The sequence below is a fragment of the Pangasianodon hypophthalmus genome, chromosome 5 (genome assembly GCF_027358585.1).
Source record: "Pangasianodon hypophthalmus isolate fPanHyp1 chromosome 5, fPanHyp1.pri, whole genome shotgun sequence".
Taxonomy (NCBI): Eukaryota; Metazoa; Chordata; class Actinopteri; order Siluriformes; family Pangasiidae; genus Pangasianodon; species Pangasianodon hypophthalmus.
Window position 1 is genome coordinate 15090906 of NC_069714.1, and position 23779 is coordinate 15114684.

General features: G+C 41.5%; 1 protein-coding gene across 15 annotated transcripts in view; it reads right to left on the reverse strand.

Annotated features, from left to right (window-relative positions):
* The window catches only part of caska (calcium/calmodulin-dependent serine protein kinase a), a 143891-nt gene that overhangs the window by 115140 nt on the left and 4972 nt on the right, over positions 1-23779 (reverse strand). For 4 of the 15 annotated variants that reach the window (XM_053234594.1, XM_053234597.1, XM_053234602.1 and 1 more), the window contains exon 1: positions 8364-22922. The exons of 6 other annotated variants lie outside the window; for them this stretch is intronic. In XM_053234594.1, coding sequence (XP_053090569.1) covers positions 8364-8464 — 101 coding nt within the window. In that variant the 5' untranslated portion in view covers positions 8465-22922. Of the gene's footprint in view, positions 1-8363; positions 22924-23779 lie in introns of those variants that run through there. 5 more of the 15 variants (XM_053234593.1, XM_053234600.1, XM_053234592.1 and 2 more) reach the window with 2 other exon arrangements.

The window sequence follows — 23779 nt, forward strand, 5'->3', positions numbered from 1 at the left end:
ATCCTTTATTAACTTCATAAATAATGGGCTGTGTGGAAAGAGCTCTGAGGAGGCGAGCTGTGACTCAGCAATAAAGCAGCAGGACGACACTCAGCACCAGGTGACAGCCTTCACAGCTGCCCCAACCCAAGCATGCAAACAAGAAAACAAAGAAAACAATCAAAACAGATGGAAATCAAACGAGAAAAAAGAAGAAAGACAGCAGGCAAGTTATGTAGTTTAGTGCATTAAAACAGACTCAGGGAAACAAAGGCGTATATGAATTCCTTTGGAGGACGGCTGTGTAGACATAGTCCGTATCCTCTCCTGATAAAACCTCTGAAGTAGCCCTTCTTGTTTGCAACCTCTACAAAAGTCACCAGGTCATTGGTGAACATTTTGGCTATAAGATGTGGTGTGTTCTCATCACAAGTACAAATATTATTTGAAGCTGGTTAGCATCTTTATTTTTTTCTTGATAAATTTACCCACAAGGTTTCTGTGTATTGCGTTAGCAGGAGAATTAAGGGGCGACTTTGTTCATCAGTGTTTTCACGTACTTGTGTGTTCCAGAAAAAAATCATCTGTCATCTGTGTGTGCCAATGAATCCACCTAGTAAAAGACATTCTACCATCAGACAGGCTGATATGTGAAGAGCAGCAGACTGATTCGGAATGAGTAGCGTGCATTATTGTTAAGGTCACATCACTGAGAAACACTTCACTTTTAAACCTAAATAGCATACACATTTGTTTCTCACAAGTCAACAGAATGTAGGATTTTATTTTCTTTCTCTGGTTGTTGAACCTCCTTCCAGAACGTCCATCCAGAAGCTATAAAAAATAAACAGGCTGGACACTAAATCTGCTCATCAGGCTAGTGATTTGTCCACGGGTGAATATGTGGAAAGAGAAACAAAGCAATGAGGCAGCCAGTTCACCCACCAATCCAGCTCACATCCCCCCATAAGCAGCCCAGGACTCCTGGATTACTGTTAATGCTCTGGTGCAGCCTGCCTTGCACCACTCTGGGTAATGGAGCCAATAGTTAAAGCTGGTGCTACAGTGGATGATGCTTACTCTGAGTCCTCTAATGCTGGCACTATGTCTTCATCTACTAGCGCACACAGCACACTTGTGGAATCCCTGCTTCAGGCATGTTGGCAGTGACGTACATCTAGGTTTATGAACCTTCTAATGTGTGGGCATTTTATGTCATACAACTGGGAATATCTCTAGCTTTTCTAAAAGGGTTTTGCATGCCCAGAAGCCACAACTGTGGTACCACCAGGTTAACATCAGTTCCTGGATTTCCAGTCATTTACATGTTCAGAGAAACCCCAGACAATGACATGACATAAACCTCCAGCTGCACAAGTTCCAGAGAATCAGAAAGAAAATTTGTACCACAGTATTGGTCTAAACCTTGTGGTAAAAATGCACTTCCTTATTTCTCTTAACCCCAAGATTAGTCCATATGACAAAGATTGGTCATACCGTGAGAAATCAGGAAGACATCAGGCATCCCACACACTCACACCCTCATTCACTAACGAGGGAAATTTAGCGTAACCAGTTCACCAGCATATTTTTAGGAGGAAATAAGAGAAACCCACACGGAAATGGGAAAAACATGTGAAACTCCACACAGAGAGTAACCCGAGCTCAGGAAGGAGCCCTGAAGCTGAGAGGCAGCAACACTACACTCTGCACCACCGTGCCTCCCAAAATTACAGCGATTATTAAAATAGCTTTCAAACCAGATACAACCAGGGTCATTACAGAGGAAAGGTAAACATGAAATTGCTGCTCTGGAAACACACACAGCAATAGCACACATACCCTGAGAAAACGGCCAGACACATTTGCTGAAAAGAAGGAGATCACCAGCCAAACTCCTAACATGGCTCACAAAACATCAAACAAAATTTATAAAGCAGAGACACTCAAAATGCACTACGCAACACAGTGATTTTGGGGACAAACACAAACCCAAACATACATTTCGCTCAGTTGAGCCTGTGTAAACACATCTCTCCCTGTGCGCAGGACAAACACAGTTTACACTGACAATCTGATGGGCAGAAAAAGCAAATAATTGCTGCACCTCACACAATGAGGAGTGTTGCTTAGCTCTGATGTGCTCTAACAGCAGGACGAGACCTACGGTCACAGCCAGTCCTCCTGAGTGTGGAGAAACAAAGCCGTGTGAAATCTGTAGGCTGTGGATAGCCCACATGGACACCCTAAAGATATTCACTTCCCAAAACAAGACTCACCTTTTCTTGAGTGGACATTTTCCCATGGATACTGCAGACCTATAGGGACTACTGCTCTAATAATAAGCACTTTCTGTGCTTATTCCAAGACTCCAACACACTTCCAACACATCATTCCAAGATGCTTAGTACTATTTGTCCTTATAGTATACAGTTGAAGAAGAGTAACGATTTATATTCACACTATCTGGTGTCACTTAGAAGAGGACGAGTTCCCTTTTGAGTCTGGTTCCTAACAAGGGTTCTTTCTCATGCCTTCTTAGGCAGTTTTTTTTTCCCTATGTCTCCTCTGGCTCAGGGATCTAAATCTGCATCCAGATTTCTGGAAAAGCTGCTTCGTGACTATAGTTAAAAGTGCTATACAAATAAAATTGAACATGGCAGGCCTGGAGAGAGAACTATACTTTGGACACGCCAGCCGTTTCATTTCTCATCACCTCTGCTGCCAACACCAGTGTAGGAGGCATAAACAAGCAGCATACGAGGTTGGCAGAACAGGAAACTGAGGGACTCAACCTACACACAAGCACGCACACACACACCTCACCTGGCTCTAGTCTCCAACAAAGGAATCATCCTTAATTATTTATTGAACTCAGCAGACAAAAAAAAAAGGTGCTAGCATGGTTATTAATACTTACATCTACACGGGATTAAAATGCTCCTCTGATCCGAAACATCTTCCCTAGCAAATCAACAATTATGTTATTAAGGACGTACAAAGACCCAGTGAGGAATATAGATTCCAAAGACGTACCTTGTCAGGGGAAATTCACACACACACACACACACACACACACACACACACATACCATTACGCACACACTAAAGCCTCCATGCACTAAACCTCTACTGACTGGCAGAACAGAGATATCATATCTACTGCACTTTGTTGAAAATGACAGCTACACACATACCGCACAGTGGGAGATGATAATGGTACACAGCATGATATTTAGCAATGCTAATGACATGACAATGCTTCTGTAACATCTGTATATACAAATGTGATGTCCTGCAACAACAGCTTCTGCGAATCTCGTCCCCCACCCCCTTTATTCTGCCCCTAGCAGCGCATTTCTGTTCGCTTCTGCGCAGAAAAGGGGAAGCTAAAGACACACCAACACCATTTTATCTTCGACAGAAGTAGAGGGTTTGTCATCATCAATAATTAAGCCCTGGGTTTATTCCCGAACACATAACAGCACTTTGGCGTAGTGCATCTGCAATCCTATCTGGCCTTGAATAATAAGGAACAGCTCCATGGCTCCTGCGGCTTGTGGAACTGTGCAAGAAACTAATATCACATTACAGGACCACTTGGATGACTTTAACCCCAGATACCAAATGATGGTATACAGGCAGAAAAGACTTAAGTTAATGACAAGAAGAAAAACAAACATGTCAGATGTTGCTGAGGCAACTGTTTTCATAACTCTTTTAAACTTAATTCAGAAGAGCAGCTTGTAACAACTTCGATATCTACTTTAAGCTAAGATCTCTTCATGAATATTCATTTAGCATTTAAATGATCAAGGACAGGTCTTCTCGACAGAGAATACAAATTAAATTTACAACGAGGAGACATTATCTTCGCTGAAAATCATAATCGTAAGTCTTGAAAGTCACTGAAAGTCTTAATCGGAAACTTGTGTGTCTATACAGCCATAACACCAACGTATTTTAATATCTGAGACACCCTTATGTTTCTGACAGGGACTTCAATGCAGCAGCACAGATTGATCCAAGGCAAGCTACCTAAAAACCTAGTTACTCAACTTAATGCATTTGTTGTATTCTATCTCTTTTTGTCGAATGCTCTTTCTCTTTGTCTTGTCTGTAGTGAGTCCAATTTAGGATTTCCAAAGGTTCAATCTATTTCAGTTTACTCTCCATTTCCCTGTTCCTCATTACTGCTCATGCCATAGCTGCTGGACTATTTGAGTCCAAAGTAAATTGGGCCCGTTAAGCTTAATACTCATTACCTTGCTATCATTAAAACTCTGGTCGATTTGATTGTTCAATTAACCCAGCGCTTGTTTTAGACCTTGATATTTGCTCTTCCCCTCTGATTCTGGTTACTAGATTCTTGTAGCTTTGATATTCTGTATATCATGAGTTTGTTTCACTTGGTGCAGGTGTTTGGTTTAGGGGTTGGATTTGTCTGTAAGCTTTTACACAGCGAGGGAGGTTCCTGTGAGTCTAAACACGTAAGGTACAAATATACTTCATTTTCACCACACGCACGCAGCTGCTACGCGAGCAGCATTGTTCACATACTCGCTTTCATAACTTGTGTACATCTAGAGGATTAAAAGCGGTGTCCGGTAGATGGCACATCACAGCCAAAACATCCGTGTCCGTCTGGTTTCCTAGTTGAACTGTTCAGCGATTACATTCACAGTAACGTCAAAACAGACTGACGAGATACGTGAGTGATGTCATTATCTGCATCTCAAATCAAAAACCCTCATTCTGCATTAAATTTTTTTTTTACAAATCTAGAAAATCCAGAAGACTGGTACACAAAGCAGACCTTTCAGTAGGTTTAAGAAGTTTTTAAAATTCAAACACTAAATGCAACAGGAAACCGGTAGTCTTAGTACTCAATAACGGTCTACAGTAGTACATAAGTATGTTATTTGAGACGCAACTTTATTCAATTAAGCTGTGGAGCCAGTATCACATGGTGCCATAGTGCCTTGACTATGTATGTTGGTACCACACAGATGTGTCGTGTTAATGAATGCAGGATATGTGCAGCAGCCACCCTGAAGTACTAGAAGTTAACAGCAAGTAAAATCAGCCTTTAGTGCATATTTAGAAACTAACCCAATTCCTAATAAATGCTCTTAATTTCAAATCATCCAAATGCAGTCTGTCAAATCAAGTGATTGTGGGGCTCAAACACTGTTAAAAAAAAAACACTGCTGAGAAAAATAATCAGCTCTGATTACATGTCCACTAGGCAATGACAGGGAAGACATTAGGAAGCTTTCAAGAAAGCAGCAGCGTGTTCTGATCTCATACAAGACCGGTGAAAAAGTGCTGAGAAGGCGTGTTATCAGCGTGTTACTGCTGTTACTGGGGCAATGAAACACTAATCTGAGCACATTTAAACTGACCTGTCGACAGGCCTTCAAAGACATCTGGAACAATATTATATACAGCCCCAAATAAAACTCATAAGCTGGAGTCTGGCCAAGCAGAGAGAGCTTCATGCAGTTCTCTCTCTCTCACACCCTCGCTCCCAATACTTCTCTCTCTCTCTCACACTCTCATTCCCAATACTTCTCTCTCTCTCACACTCTCATTCCCAATACTTCTCTCTCTCTCACACACTCACTCCCAATACTTCTCTCTCTCTCTCACACTCTCATTCCCAATACTTCTCTCTCTCACACTCTCATTCCCAATACTTCTCTCACACTCTCACACTCTCGCTCCCAATACTTCTCTCACACTCTCGCTCCCAATACTTCTCTCTCTCTCTCTCTCTCTCTCTCTCACACACTCTCGCTCCCAATACTTCTCTCTCTCTCTCTCTCACACACTCTCGCTCCCAATACTTCTCTCTCTCTCTCTCTCACACTCTCGCTCCCAATACTTCTCTCTCTCTCACACTCTCGCTCCCAATACTTCTCTCTCTCTCTCTCACACTCTCGCTCCCAATACTTCTCTCTCTCTCACACACTCATTCCAGATACTTCTCTCTCTCTCTCACACTCTCGCTCCCAATATTTCTCTCTCTCTCACAATCTCGCTCCCAATACTTCTCTCTCTCTCTCTCTCTCTCTCTCACACTCTCGCTCCCAATACTTCTCTCTCTCTCACACTCTCGCTCCCAATACTTCTCTCACACTCTCGCTCCCAATACTTCTCTCTCTCTCTCTCTCACACTCTCGCTCCCAATACTTCTCTCTCTCTCTCTCTCTCTCTCACACTCTCGCTCCCAATACTTCTCTCTCTCTCACACTCTCGCTCCCAATACTTCTCTCACACTCTCGCTCCCAATACTTCTCTCTCTCTCACACTCTCGCTCCCAATACTTCTCTCACACTCTCGCTCCCAATACTTCTCTCTCTCTCTCTCTCACACACTCTCGCTCCCGATACTTCTCTCACGCTCTCGCTCCCGATACTTCACTCACGCTCTCGCTCCCGATACTTCACTCACGCTCTCGCTCCCGATACTTCACTCACGCTCTCGCTCCCGATACTTCTCTCTCGCTCCCAATACTTCTCTCTCTCTCACACTCTCGCTCCCAATACTTCTCTCTCTCTCACACTCTCGCTCCCAATACTTCTCTCTCTCTCACACTCTCGCTCCCGATACTTCTCTCTCTCTCACACTCTCGCTCCCGATACTTCTCTCTCTCTCACACTCTCGCTCCCGATACTTCTCTCTCTCTCTCTCTCTCACACTCTCGCTCCCGATACTTCTCTCTCTCTCACACTCTCGCTCCCAATACTTCTCTCTCTCTCTCACACTCTCGCTCCCGATACTTCTCTCTCTCTCACACTCTCGCTCCCGATACTTCTCTCTCTCTCACACTCTCGCTCCCGATACTTCTCTCTCTCTCTCTCTCTCTCTCACACTCTCGCTCCCGATACTTCTCTCTCTCTCTCACACTCTCGCTCCCGATACTTCTCTCTCTCTCACACTCTCGCTCCCGATACTTCTCTCTCTCACACTCTCGCTCCCGACGCTTCTCTCTCTCTCACACTCTCGCTCCCGATACTTCTCTCTCTCACACTCTCGCTCCCGACGCTTCTCTCTCTCTCTCGCTCCCGACGCTTCTCTCTCTCTCACTCTCGCTCCCGACGCTTCTCTCTCTCTCTCACTCTCGCTCCCGACGCTTCTCTCTCTCTCTCACTCTCGCTCCCGACGCTTCTCTCTCTCTCTCACTCTCGCTCCCGACGCTTCTCTCTCTCTCTCACTCTCGCTCCCGACGCTTCTCTCTCTCTCTCACTCTCGCTCCCGACGCTTCTCTCTCTCTCTCACTCTCGCTCCCGACGCTTCTCTCTCTCTCTCACTCTCGCTCCCGACGCTTCTCTCTCTCTCTCACTCTCGCTCCCGACGCTTCTCTCTCTCTCTCACTCTCGCTCCCGACGCTTCTCTCTCTCTCACACTCTCGCTCCCGACGCTTCTCTCTCTCTCACACTCTCGCTCCCGACGCTTCTCTCTCTCTCACACTCTCGCTCCCGACGCTTCTCTCTCTCTCACACTCTCGCTCCCGACGCTTCGCTCACACTCTCGCTCCCGACGCTTCGCTCACACTCTCACACTCTCGCTCCCAATGCTACTCTTACTTCTAAATACTTTTTTCCCCTGTTGGCTAAATCTGGCTAAATATATAGATGTGACTGTATAATAGAAGAACAATCAGTACAGTGTTCTATACATACTATACAGTCTACTATAGTCACATCTATTTATTTAGCCAGATTTAGAGAACAGGGAAAAAAGTATTTAGAAGTATTTAGAAGAAGATCAGTAAACAAGATGGATGTACAGATTCTACATTCTACATTCGTTCATTCATAGACAGCCTTCCCAATAAAATTTCATGGATGAAAGTGCTAGTGTAACATTTGTCTAGCATGGAAGTCAGCTACAAACTGGTGGAGAGTTTCAGATAATGCCCATTATGAACTGATTACATGTTGCCTAATATCATTTTTAGAGCACATACTTTGTTCATTTTTATCATTAATTACTAATGTATGACACAACATAAAAGACAGGAATTTACTCAAATCATTTTACACAAGTCTCATGTAGCCAAAAATTTTAGAAAGCACACTGACAAACTTGCATTAGGTGACTAATTTTTTTTATGTGTATTGTTTTGCCACTGAACACAAATATTATGAAATTTTTGAAGTTTGGTCTAACAGAAAAAAAAAATGATGTGTGTGAAACAAAAATGAAAAAAATGATGAATGTGTTTTCATGCATCAGGAATCAATTTATATTCACTTCAGGTTGAACTGAAATCCAGTTGTGAGGTTCCTCATACATACATAAACTGATACACAGACAGAGCTATTTCACTAGTAAAAACAAACACTCAAAATAAAAGTACAAAGAGATCTTGCCCACCTTCTCTTTCTGTTGCAAGAATCCACAAGTGCTGGACTGTGTCTGTTCCTCAGCGAGAATCTAGCTCTGTGTGTTTCTGGACTAAGTCCTCTAAACACCATGGTTCATACGTCTCGATCTAAAGCTCCAAACAGGACAGAACTACCCCAGTCATGCAGCCACAGTCAGCTGTGAAAGTGAGGAACACGCCGGCTCTTGCTTGCTCTCAATCCCATGTGTAAACACACTACAGCTCTATCTGCATTACGAGAGGAGAGAGCAAATATTTAAGAGGGATGATGGAGCTTTGCTTTGGTGAACAGGTAGAGAGACCCACACTGGTGCACTCACAGACAGCCCTGAGAAATACAAGCATGCAAAACAGCAGCTGGAAGTTGCAAATCAACAAGGCCGAATATGCAGAATGAGTGTGTGAAGCCTTGAGTGCTGCTGCTTTGTTCAGCGAGAACACTTCATTTATACTTGGTGAGAACTTGACATTGTGTAAAATGGTTGGCCTTCTGAGGAGTCATGAATTTTTTATGGCTCATGTGCATAAAGCAATCTAGATCTATTGAAAATAGTGGATATATATCATTACACCTACAGAAAATGAACTTATCACTCTTGCTATTGTGTTAATATTATGATATTCCCCACGCTATTGTTTTACCTTGAGGAAGCGTAGAACTGAGTACCACCCGGTCTGCACCTGATCAAGTGTCTTTCTCCACACCACTGTGGGAACATATGGAGACCAGACACAGAGCACCACTACAAAGAGTCCATGCTTTCGAACTTTAGAGCCTTTCCTCCATTCATTCTGTTGAGCGAAATGCAAAGCAGCAATGAAAAAACTTAAGAGTTATCAGTGACCTATGGTGTGCTTTTCATTATTGTATTGTATAGCATTGACCACACAGAAGGCCACTTGCAAATGAGCACTCCTACAATCTTTTTGCCTTTACAGTGAGGATCCTGATCCTGACGTTTCCAATGTGTGTTCTGCTTGTTTTAAGAAACGTGATACAACATTTTTTAAATATGAGTACAGTAAATGTAAAATTCTTTAACAATAGAAACACACTATAAAGGTGTATGGGTAAGCCAAACGTTTTTTTTTTTTTGGAAAATCCCATTCTAGATTTAGTACCCCTTTGCTGTTACTAGATGTTGGAGCGTGGCCGTGGGGATTTGTCCATTAAGGCACGTGAGCATTAGTGAGGTCAGGCACTGATGTTGGATGAGGAGGCCTGTGGTGCATTTGGTGCTCTAGTTCATCCCAAAGGTGTTCAGTGGGGTTGAGGTCAGGGCTCTGCCGGTTACTCGAGTTCTTTGACTCCAACCCTGGAAACCATGTCGTTATGGACCTCACTTTGTGCACTTTGTGAGGCATTGTCATGCTGGAACAGGTTTGGGACCCTTAGTTCCAGTTAAGGGAAATTGTAATGCTACAGCAAAGACGTACTATACAATTGTGTGCTTCCAACTTTATGGCAAAACTTTTGGTCAGATTTATATTTACATCCAAATGAGAAAGTCAGATGCATCTGTGGCAATAAAAAGTCCCCGAGACAACATGAGAAAGAAACCTTGAAAGGAATCAGGCTCAAAAGGAACCCATCCTCTTCTGCTCTTCTGGGTGACACCAGATAGTGTGATTATAAATCATTATACAGTATACAGGTGCAGAAAAGTAGCAGTCATTAGGTACAAATCTACAGTATAAAGGTGAGATGATCCACCTTGGGTATAAACTGTTGTTGGAAAGTGCAGTCTTTAAGGAAAATATACATCACTCACCACAGTTATCTGTAGCTTATGGCTAACAAAAGACGAACATGGAGACGTGCATGTTTTTTGCACTTTCTGCACGCACGTTGAATGTGCCAAGGTGGAAAATGACACCACTTCAACCTGCAAACTACCACATACAAGGCAAGCTGAACACAGCATAAGCACATGTGACATCCCACCTGAATAAACATTGGCATGCTCAGAGCCTTTATGCTGTGACCATGCTTCATTAAAGTCCAGAATAAACAGACAAACATACCGTAAGTGGCTGCATTTATTACCACGGGTCATGTTTTAAACTGTGATAAAAACTGTAAAATATGTCTCCTTTATTACCGTAAAAGCAAGGTACTCTACATATGTACTGTGTATGCATTATGTCACTTATGATCAACATCCAAAATTCAAAGGCTGAAATTAGATACTCAACTCTTATCAGACAGCAGAGATATGCTCGCAGTTGAACCAGGAAAAACTGGCAGATCATCACCTTTAATTACTTCAGACTCCAAAAACATTATTCTAAATCACCATTTCATATACTGAGAACTTGAAGACTAGTGAAATAGCCATTCTGAAAGTCCTCTTACAGCTACAGGATGAGTGCACATTTTCCTGCTATTGGCCTGTACTTGAAAAGACGGTGAAAAGATTTTAACAAGGGGCAGCTGGACTGCATGGTGAATTACAGGATCAATTTGCCTGGAGTGCTTCCACATGTAGATAGAGGAGATGGAGGCTGAGCTCCTGGTGGGTGGAGGGTGAGTGTGACGCATTTCCAGACGGATACATCATTACGGTCCATTGTTAGCAGCCATACCTTCTTTCTGGCTATCACAGTGTTAAGAAGCCAGAGATTATCAGAGTAGGTACATGGCAAACACCTCCAAATGCCCACCATGCTCAATCACGTGTAGAAAAGAGCCAGCAAGCAAAACATCTGATTTCCAGTCATAAAAGGAGGAAGAAAAGGGATTCCAGAGTGATGTGGAGTTGGCTTTCACTTTAAAAAACATGTATTTTGTTTGTTCTCTTATTATCTATCTAGCTATCTAGTGAATAATAGCCAGACAACTTATCCCTGTTGTGGAATTTCCCAAGTTGTGAAGCAGTTTAGCTAGAAGGTTACTAAGGCTAGGCCGAGGGTTTGGTGTATTTTCTGTACTCCAAACTCAGTTACTTTAGTAGAGATGATTTTGAATATTCAATTTTCAAGAGTCGTGAAACTTACTGTTTAAGTTATATTGTTTAAGTTATGATATATAAAGTTATAATGTTATAAGTGTCATGAGCGTTTACATTTATGGCATTTGGCAGACGCCCTTATCCAGAGGGACTTACAATTATCTCATTTATACAACCGAGCAGTTGAGGGTTAAGGGCCTTGCTCAAGGGCCCAGCAGTGGCAGCTTGGCAGTGCTGGGATTTGGACTCTCAACCTTACGATCAGGAGTCCAACGTCTTAACCACTGAGCTACCACTTCCCAGTTTGCGCTTTGCTGCCGAGACATGATCACTGTGTATTAGCTCCAAGTCTGAAAGCTATTGAACAGATTATTTTGCCTGTTTTGCGAAAGTGCACCATAATTTAAGGATAAGGATTATAAGGACCACCCTTGCCAGTGCTTCACTGTCATGGCCACCATGCAGTATTTCAGCCCCATTTCAGCCCCATCTCACGCTAAATGTGTAATCATCCACTGTTGCATAACCAAATAAAGTGACATTTCTTGCTCTCTCATACAGCGGTTTGTTTGTCCTTTTGCTTACCTGTGTGGGCAGCAGTTCAAATATATAAATATTACTTAAATTGTGCCTTGAAAAAAGAAAAAAAAAAAAAACATCTTGTAATTTTGTCTGAAATTTCCATCCCAATTAATAAGTCTAATTTTCTGCTCTGTGTTTGATGTAACATTAGTGCACCAGTTCACCTAATGGAGGGTAACACTGTACGACCACAAATGATTATGATTAATATTTTTTTGCAAACCAGACAGCACTATTTTTTACAATTTGCAGTGCCATTATGTTTCTTCGTCTTCTAACATAAGTCATATTTTTGTGCACAATAAAGCTTCCGTAATGCTGAGACAATGATGATGGCAGCAAGTATTTACAGCCACCAAGTCTCAAATACTTGGACCATGTCTCAAACTTCTTCCTACTATACTAAATATCCTGTCATTACACCAGTGGTGTCATTACTGTTTTGACATACTGCTTACTACAGAAGCATGCTTGGAGTGCAGCCTCGAACACAGCTTAAATGTTTATTCACTTCCCACTTACAAGCATCGGATTAATGGAGATGCAGTGGCCAGTAACAGTGTTGCATCATATTGCTTTAACAAAGCACAAGCTGCTCTGATAATAACCACCTTCATTCTTCCAGTAACAAGGGAGTTGCATTCAGTGAAGCCTGGATCGTTGTAATGAAGTGTGTGTGACTGTGGTGTGGGAGTGAGCGGATACGAACACTGGAATGAGGTTGCAAGTAGGAGGGACCCTAAACAATACTGTACTTATGACAAAAACCTACCTCCACAGCAGTGCAGTGCTTAGTGACAGCAGTGTGTGTGTGTGTTGCAGTACTTGCTCATGCTCTCACCCTAATAGGAGGTGAGTTGCAGTACAATACACCTCACTGTTTCAGTGCAACACTATGCGGTTGAAATGATGCCTGCTGAGTCAATTTCAGCACACAGCTCTGGAACAAAGTGCATGGCTGCAGAATGGAGAAAGGAGTAGAAGGTCACCAGAGCCTGGAGTTGCAGCTGCCCTAAAAACTACAGCCCAGAGTGCAGGAATAGTTCTCAGCTGTAAACTCTCCATCAAGCGCTCCATCAGTCCCACTTACACAATCCCAGCACACTGCTACAGGCTCACACAGAGTGAAGAACAGAGGAGGAGGAAGGTTATGAGCCTGCAGAAATGTGCAATACTTACACATCATGTTTTGTCTAAATCATGTATAGGCTAAGGCTGGGTGATATGACGATATATGGAGATCATGATAAATCACCACAACATGCTTTTCTTTTTTAAATTAAATAAAAAAAAAAAAATCACAAACTGACAGGAAGCAACAGATATGGTGGTAAAATTTGTACAGACGTTTTAGATACATACAAATGTTACTTTTTTAAACAAAATATAAAATATTTTTGTAAACACTAAAAGTATCAAACAGTCAGCAGTTATTTTTAAAATGCAACACTACTGTATTGCTGACAGTCTGTAAGCAAATCTATATCGTGATACATATTGTGTATCATAGAAATGCCTTTCTGACTCGTGATATGATATTTTGTCATACCGCCCAGCCATAGTCTAGGCAGTGTGACACGTACAGCATGTGTTTCACATACAAGAAAACATGAATGCACACAAATAAAGAAGGCCAGCATAAGATGAGGTCCCACTCACCATAAATTCACAAGATGCTAAAAGAGAGAGTTTGATTGACACCGATATTGAGAAGTTACCGGTCTAAATCTGAGCCGAGCCATCACTCTCTCATCTCTCTTCTTTAATCATGCAGAATAGAAATACGACATCCAAACTCTCCTGTCTTTACAGCTGAAGAGATTTTACAGAATGAATTAATCAAAGATGTTTATGTAATGATATTTATATTCCAAGTTATGTGCTCATAAATAAGCCTGATGTAGTTTCACAGCTTCACACAATTAATCATTCTGTACAGACATTACAGAAGTTCATGACAACATGTTTTTTATACATAAAACAGCACTGTTCAAATTACATTCGATAAAAAGTCCACACAGTTAGGTTATGTGCTGAAAATGCAAAAGCTCGTTCATAGAATACAAGATAGCGCATCTCCCATGTGATTTCTCGGGAGGGTGATTAAATCTGCGGAGGATACAGCCGAGGTGAGTCCTGGAGAAAGCGCTCTCAGGCCATGTGCTGATTTTAGATACAACCAGGCAAGCACAAGTTTACTATTCATTCCAAACATGAAGCAAGCAGCTGGAGTATCAGCGCTAAACTAATTTATTCTGCCTCAGCGTAAAAGGATCCAGAATTATTTCTCAGGGCATTTTCTCTATAAATATACATGTCAAATGAATGAAAATGAGGGAACTTATAAAGAAGGGAAGAAAGTGGAGAAAAATATATATATATAAAAAGGAAAGTAGTAGTCCCAGTGCATCCCCACAGGACTCATCCAGAGGCAGCATGTGGTTTTGAAGATTACGTTGCAAGGAAATGTTAGTGAGGATGGTAATTGGGTCTACGAGGAAGGACCCAACACCGACTCTCGTTCAGTGCCAAAGCTGCCTGCCAATATCTAAATTAAACAGCTCAATTTGTGCTATCGAGAACCTCCTTTATCAGTTCAGTCAGGAGATCAGATCGTCTCAGTGTTTGGAATTTGGTTCTGATCGTCTCTGTCTTTAGATCCACCTACTCTGCATTATTACATCTGTGTGAAAAACAGAAGACACACAGCAGTCACACACAGTTAGGTGTCGCTTCCCACTCGCAGGCAAATCACAAGGTCATTAAATACAATTGAATTCAGGCAGACTGTGAAGACAGGATGATTACTGTTTGCAATATTCTCCTTCTCACGTGCTTAAGTGCTGTTCTTAATGCGGCAGTGTTTTCTCCATCCTGCCTGCATTGCACATAGAGATAATACACGCTTGCTTTTTTATTAAAATTCCACTTTAACTCAATGGAACTATTGTAATATATGCTTTTTGTCTTCTTGCCATGTCTTTTACAGCCAAATAATGATCTTTTTGTTATCATGTCTTAGTATTGTGAAAGGTAACAGAAATACATGTTCTGTAGGTTATTTAAACCTTACAGTTTTGGTGCACCATTCAGAAGTCCTCAGCTCTTGGTGGCGTTTCATTTCCCTTTGTGGGCTGTAACAACTGCTAAATGGTGAGGGAGCATGTAGGAAAGTAGCTATGTGCTATCCAAAATGTCAAAGGGCTGATGTGTCCTCAGGGCCTCTTTGAGCTCATGGCGATCTCTGTGGAGCTGACAGCTTCTTTAGATTCTTATAAAGAGCAAAGCCCTCATCACAATTTTTGAAGTTCATAGAGAGGTTAGAGGGTCAACAGAACCCAAACAAATAACACTTTCTCTCTCTCTCTCAGTGTCTCAGTCCAAAACATGACATGGCTCTCAGGGTAGCCATCTGCAGGCTGTTCAGGTTTACTGTGTTCCATCATTCACATCCTCAGTAGTTTCCCAATCAATATCCAAAAGCCAAGAAAACTCCACCCAGTCACCCAGAAACTGACACGCCCAGATCACCAAGTGTTTGTGCCACTGACAGGCAGAATAAATGGAAATATTGTTTGATAGCCTCCTAACGACTGGTCAGTGATGCATTGTGTGAGACTTTCTTCTCGATGCATTCCTATCGATATGATGGAAAGCAAACAACTGCAAGGACTCGTTTCCTTGCTCCTCCACAGCAGGAATAAGTGGAGCATCTACAGAGGTGACGTGCGCTTCATCAGCCAGTGAATCAGAGAGTAAAATGGCCGTGCAGCAAAAGGCCAATTTGTTTTGGATATTTAGTCTTGCTAACTAACAGGTGAATGCAGAACTGCCTGTGATGACGGTTATTCAGATTAATCATGACATTAATATAAGCGATCATGTAATTGTGTTTTAAAATATAGATGTAGAGTTGGACTCCTGTCGCTTTAGAGCACACGTACTAAAAGTGCCTCTAATTATTCCCCAGTTCAGTTCTTAATGGTGCAGTTGATCTTGACAGCTTGGTATGGAGTTTTATGAGCTAGTAAAAGGTTATTATCAGATGGAGGTAGGCTAAAGCGGTGCACCTGCCAGACGGAAAAACCAAGTGTAGTGCAGCAGACTGTAAAACAGCCATAGAACAAGTTCAGCATGGCATTAAATGCTGAATCGGTATCAGATCAGATCTGATAAATTTTCTGTTCCAGTCCACTGTCATATCACAAATGAGATTTTTTTTTAAAGTTAAGCCACAACACTGATAAGCAGAGGGTCCATTCAGCTCTGGGCACTATCAGAAAATAACAGGCAAATTAAACTGTTTAAAACCAAATATCAAAATTCTTATTGTTATACAGACCTGTACAAATCTCACAGTTAAAAAATTCATATTACAATAATAAGTTTCTTATTTCCATGCATGTTAAGATTGACGATCAAAAAAGCACACTGCTCAAATCATACTTGTTGGCCAGTCTTTGGTAATCTGTACCACCAAAAAGTGTAGAAAATAGTCAGATTATAAATTATGTAATGTGCATTCATAAAATACGACAAAACTCAGCAATTTAATCTAATAAAAATAAAGATATTGCAAGATTTGCTATAATCACTGTGAAGCACAGAAAACAATACCAATGCAATATTAACAGAGGGCTTTAGAAAGGACAGAAACTGGTGCTGAGATATAAATTTTATGTTTTGTTGCCAGATGAAGGGTTCTGAGGCTTCCATTGTTTCAGAGACCTGCAGGCAAACCAGATATAAAATATAAAATGCATTCATGTAAATGTGGTGCAGCAGTCCTTATAGCATACCAAAAGTGTTATATGATGCTGTAACTCAGAGTTAAGCAGAGAGCTTAGATGTTGCACGCAAACTATAGGACCTATTGGGGAATGTGAGGAATGTGCATCATCCCCATCGTCCAATGCAACATCACATCAAAAAAAAAAAATGAGACAGACTTAAGCAAAGGCACAAAACACTCACACAAGGAGAGCATGATAAAGATGTAAAGAGCTATGGTGCATTGCTGAGTGCATGCTGAGTGCAGTGTGTGCACATACACACACTCCACCCAGAGAGAGAGCGAGTGAGAGAGAGAGAAAGAGGAGAAAAGTAGATAAGCGGCTGTGACATGTAGCTGGAGGGATGGAAAGAAAGCCAGACTGATGGGAGTTGGGCTGAACTAATAGCCCACTAGTGGCTCACACTGAACACGAGCTGTCTGTCATACACACGCACAGAGCCATATTCTATGGCTTCAATAACTAAATGAGAGCATCACTTAAAAAATTACCACATAATAATAGAATGTTCTTTCATGTTCTTTTCTTATAAACTGTCTATATTCTAACTCCCCTTTAAATATGTTGGATTCATATAGCTTTTAGGGATTTGGATGTATACATAATTACTAAGTTACATTTACAACATGTTTATACTGTCTGTGGTTCAAGATATGTTAAATAATAAACTGCAAAATCTGGACTGTCTTTTTACACCCCAATTTGGTCATCTGTTAATTCCCACCCATCAGCCAGCACTCCTCTATCATAAGACAGCTACCAAGCGGGGAAGGTGCAGGCTAACGTGCTTCCTCTGAGACATGTGAAGCCACCTCCCGCTGTCTGCCCTCTTCCATATACACAAGCTCACAGATGCCCATGATTTGGTACTGTTGCTGTGATTGACAGGGGAGAGAGTATGCCATCCCTCTCACACAGAGAGTATGGCCAATTTTTACTCTATCGGACTCCTACCCATGGATGGCTATGGCATTGTTAAGATTCAAATTCATGATCTAGGGTGAATGCTTTTCTGCTGCGCCACTCACGAGACTTTTTTAAAATGGTGTTCAATGTTCTAAATGTGTTCCAATTAGAGCTATTATGTGCCCAGGTAAACCAGACAGGAAGGCCCACTGCCACTATCACAGAGGATAAAGACATTTGTATAAGGTTTCCATTTACATTAGAAGATGAAAGGGCAAGTAATCCCTTTCACTGTAAACACTGTGGAGTTAATAAAGCCAAAGCTATAGGTTAGACAGGAGGAGCGAGTTAGTCAGGGCTGAGAGTCATATACAGGGCATCGGAGCCGTGAGTGACAGGGTGATGCCTGCTTCTGTAAGTGAGATAACACTGCAGATCACACAGCACCTCTCAGAGCAACACTACATCCACAGATACTACAGAATAGCCTGAGCCTCTATACAGACAGGACACCTTAGAGAGATTAGAGATTTAGAGATGTGCTGCAAAGTGGTGCAGAAGTAAAAGATACGATCCCAAATCTAGGATTGTTGTGCTGCAATCATGGAAAACATAGGACACAGAGTTGTGAGGAAATAATCTTAAATACTGAATACAAAGCTTATGTGAGAGTTCATTAAGAATTGTAAGGGAAAACTCTTTTCGTTGAGTGTGTAATATACATACCTGTAGTCAGAGGAGCACACAACAGCACTCCACACACTCTTCACTGCACTAAACTCACTAAACCGCAGCAGTCAGCAGCTCAGGAGGAACACAACTGTGCATTCAGAATGCCAAAAAGCACTAAAATGGGCACTCTGTCATACAAGATGTCTAAAATCACTTTAAATTCCCAGTTGGAAGTGTAATTAAACATTGTCTGCTGTGGTTTAATGAGGCTGCTGACCTGAAAAGGCCGATCAGCGTAGTAGCACTCAGTGCAGTGTCCATTAAGAAGTGACAGGAACGACTGACTCTTCTGTGAAGAAAGATCTCAACAGAGTTTTAAACTAAAAGATCTGAACCTACACTGGGGGTCGGGATACAGCCATCAAATAAGATCATATTTTATATTATTTGGGATATTTTATATGTATTTGGGATATTTTCTGCACTAATAATGTTCTGTGACAACATGGAGAAACGCTCAATGTTTATATTATGTAGTGCACCCGACTCTACCAAGTGACAGATTCAGTCATTTCATTCCACTGCTTGTTTCATTGCACTGTCTCTCATATAATGTGCAAAGCCAGAAATACATGGTTTAGTGTTTTGGAGTCTGACCTAGTGAAACTTGTGCAGAGATGAAAGCTGATTGAACTTGAAATGGCACTACTTGCAATATGCTCCTGTGTTTTTCACATGGGGACAATAATTGCTTATCTCTAATTATTTCTGATGAGAGGCTGTGGGAGTTTTCCACATTTGTTCGTCTTCAGTACCCACTATATCCTTGTCACTTTCAAAGCGGATCATGGGAACTCTGGACATGAGGCTGGAATGTACCATGGATGGGACACCAGTCCATTGCAGGGCACCATGAACACACATTCATTCACACCTAAGGGTAATTTAGAGTCACCAGTTCACCTACTGGTGTGACTTTGGGAGGTGGGAGGAAACTGGAGAAACAGGCAGAAACCCAAAACTTGCAAAACTCTGCACAGATAGTAACCAGAGCTCAGGATCGAACTGGAGTCCCTGGAGCTGTAAGCAGTAATGCTACTTGCTGTGCCACCATGCTACTCTATATTTGTTTAGAGTTTGGGAAATAGAGCCAACTAAGTTCATTAGAAAATATTGCACAAATGTGTACAAATAAAAATAACAGTGTGAGCAGGCGGGACTAGTCAAGTGTGTCTGTGAGAGCCGGCAGTAGTGGGATTTAAAAAAAAGAAGAGGAAAAAAAAACCCCACACACACAAAACAAGTCCTGTGAACACTTCAGGAATAGCCTGAAGACTATCGATATATAACTGTATGATGCTCTAGGAGGATGATTACTTACTGAGTGATGCCACAAAGCTGTTTTCACTCAAGCAGGTAAACTGACGTGCCTAAATATTTAATCCATGCACTGCGAGAACGCTTTGTTGCTGTCATTATGTGTAACTGTGCATGAAAGTCCTATTTCTCTAAACCACAGCAAATAAGTGCACAAGAAACTTCAGCCAGATAGGTTTACGACAAAAACAAAACAAAACCAGTTTTCTCAGACATTTACACAGCCACTGAAGACTGTTACAGACTAGTCGAGAAAGAAACTGATCTGATCAAAGGTCACATGACACAAGCTTAATGTTAAGGTTAACCTACGAAGCAGTGTTACAAACACGGGTGCTTTCAGTACCACTAGCATGATGTTAATGCATATTTTATTTCCGTTCCCACGCAAATACTATACTAATATTCCTGTTATCCTCATTCCCACAGATGTTCCCAGCCATCCGTGATATTAGCACAGTTCCTGTTCGTGTACAGCTCTTTCTGTTAGTCATAGTGAAACCAGTTTGTACAGTACGATTCAGCTGAGTCATGAGCACGAATTTCTAAAGTAGTAATTAGGCTTGAACAGTGTATTTGTAAAACACTGGTCACCCTTTACTAAAAACCAATAGTATGGAAGCACTCATATGTGTCATGGTAACTTTTTCTTCAACCAAAACTCCTGACTATTGACATATGATAATGATTATTACGCAGGTACAGAATAGAAACTGCCTAAACCTGGTTGTACGCTCATATAGACTGTGGGTGCCACCAAAGCATGTTGGAGGTAAGACTTTGTATAAACTGAGTAAAACGTGGAGACACAAAACATGCCTGTTTGAGAGAACCCATAACACAGGCTACCATCTGAAATAAAACACAGAGCTTAATGATGAGCGTCCTGTGTCACTGCTGCATGGGCTGCCATTGACTGAGCTCAGAGCAATAAGAAGCCACAGGAAGTCACAACACTGTAAAGAGAAGTCATGCTCGTCACCCCGTAGCATTCTCCAAGGAATGCATGTCTCTCATCTACAAATCAAAGCTAGTGACACAATAATAGTGACCTACACTCCTAGTGACTTCATTATTTCCATTTAGAACTGGGGAAAAAAAAATAAATAAAAAAATAAAAAATACACAGCTCCAGGAAGGCTGGGTACAGGGAGATAAAATAAGCGGAAGGCAAGACGTTTATTTTCCTTACGCTTTTTTGTATTTGCTAGATTTGCTTTGGGCTGTATATTTAATTGTTATAACAAATTAAATGATGCACACCACCAGTCAAAAGTCTGAACATGTCTAATTAAATCTTTAAGATGAAAAGCAGCAAACAAGTGTTCACCATATGCGGGAACCCCTTCAAAACAGATGGAAAAGCCTCCCAGGTGATTACCTGAGAAAGCGAGTTGAGAGAATACCAAGCGTTTGCGAAGCTGTTAGCAAGGCACACACACTATAATATTATATATATTATTATATATATAAAGTTATATAGGGTTAGCAGATTAGTGCTATCTCTACGATGGAAAATACTGGAAATAAAGAGGACTAGGCATGTCCACACAGTGGACTGATGGTGTATGTGTGTATAAAGTCACAAGTTAACGTTCACAGCCAAGTCAGCTTTCTGTATACCCTGTACATTCATACTGACATGCTCAGTTTTGCATTTTACTTCAGACCCAGGTGGTGATTTCCTTCATTCTGTGTCAGGGAGGCATGTTAATTAACTGGTGACTGGTGGGACAGTTTCCATTGGGAACTAATGCAATCTAATAAAAAGTTCAGTTAAATCCAGAGACATGCCTGTTTTGACGTGGCAGGTACGAGCCTGCAGGCTGCCATATGAGCGTAACGTAAAGACATTTCCCATTGTGTGTGTCACAGAACAACCATGCTTTATCAACTGGCCTGTGTGAGTCACACGTAAGTGAGAATTCAAATGGAGCACCTCAGCTCCGCATTAAAAAGCAAACACATTGCAAAATCTACACTGTTGAAGAGAGGATTTGTTTTTGTTTGGATTAATCTAGTTCAACGGTAACTGGGGTGAAATCACCCAGTATAAAACGTCCAGCCTGCACTGATCGCTCACTCATCTACAAATTAGCAAAAATGCCATTAGCCTGTGACATCCTCCAAAATCAGTCTCAGACTACTACAGCAAAACAGTGGCTTCACACCTTTCCTAAGATTTGTATTTCACAACAAGGACGACAACCTTTATTCATCAAAGTTATGATCTGATTATACCAAATAATACCAAAAGTTTCTCTGGTGTATCTGTACCACACCTGGTTGATGTGACTATGAATGAAAAATGCTTGATCTGTAGTTAAGTAATAAATAGGAATATCAGTATAATCATTACATATTATACTGATACTGTACACAGTAGTGTATATAAACAGCAACAACATAAATAAACAGTAATAAAAATTGCAAATAATGTTAATAATCACAACTGTGCACACAGAAACCTCAGATTAAAATATAGGTAATGGGGTTTAATGTTAGCATAGAATTTGTAAATGTAAATGAAAATGAGTAGATGTGGCCCTTTATATCTGCACATTAGTCCTTTAATTTGTTCCTCAGATCTTCACAGCCTGCTAAATGCTTTCCTTTCATTGGCTGTCACATCACATGCATAAATTAGGCTGTGTGCCATGTAAATGAAATGTATTTGAGGGTAAATTGGGCTTGAAGAACGCATATGACATGTAAATAAGGGGCTAAGGGCAAGGGGCTTGTTTCCACGCAGCTGAAGCTGATTCATAATTTGCTGTCAAAGAACCGCTCCTTTAGAGGTTGTACAACTGTTTCATGAATCAGATGCAGATTCGTTCCATGCACTTCGATCTGTACTCATTTCTATACAACTTTGACGAATAAAGGCACATTTCAAGATATTGATTTTAAACAAATATAAACATTGCCTTGTATTCATTTTCCCCCTAACAAAGCCATCTGCGTCTGACACAGTTAGATTTTTGTGCCACACAGGCTGTGGAATATTACTGCTGTCTTGACTAATCAAAACATTTGCTGGATTAATTGCTTGACATTTTGATGGCTAGCACTAAAATAGATGTTCTGGGGATAAAAAAGTGCTTGTCCTGGATTCAACAACTTAAGCGAAAACACTGACCAGCTGTATAACTCAGAAAACTTCTATGCAAGGAGCTGGTCCTGGATGGAAGTTTAAACCAATATGAAGGAAAAACACCACCTTCTTAACCGGATAAACACCTCCTACGGCCTGCGCTACTCCCAAATACTGCCCGCTTAGACAAATACTACTCCCAAATACAGCCCGCTTAGACAAATACTACTCCCAAATACAGCCCGCTTAGACAAATACTACTCCCAAATACAGCCCGCTTAGACAAATACTACCCCCAAATACTGCGCGCTTAGACAAATACTACTCCCAAATACAGCCCGCTTAGACAAATACTACTCCCAAATACAGCCCGCTTAGACAAATACTACCCCCAAATACTGCGCGCTTAGACAAATACTACTCCCAAATACAGCCCGCTTAGACAAATACTACTCCCAAATACTGCGCGCTTAGACAAATACTACCCCCAAATACTGCGCGCTTAGACAAATACTACCCCCAAATACTGCGCGCTTAGACAAATACTACCCCCAAATACTGCGCGCTTAGACAAATACTACCCCCAAATACTGCGCGCTTAGACAAATACTACTCCCAAATACTGCGCGCTTAGACAAATACTACTCCCAAATACTGCGCGCTTAGACAAATACTACCCCCAAATACTGCGCGCTTAGACAAATACTACTCCCAAATACTGCGCGCTTAGACAAATACTACCCCCAAATACTGCGCGCTTAGACAAATACTACTCCCAAATACAGCCCGCTTAGACAAATACTACCCCCAAATACTGCGCGCTTAGACAAATACTACCCCCAAATACTGCGCGCTTAGACAAATACTACCCCCAAATACTGCGCGCTTAGACAAATACTACTCCCAAATACTGCGCGCTTAGACAAATACTACTCCCAAATACTGCGCGCTTAGACAAATACTACTCCCAAATACTGCGCGCTTAGACAAATACTACCCCCAAATACTGCGCGCTTAGACAAATACTACTC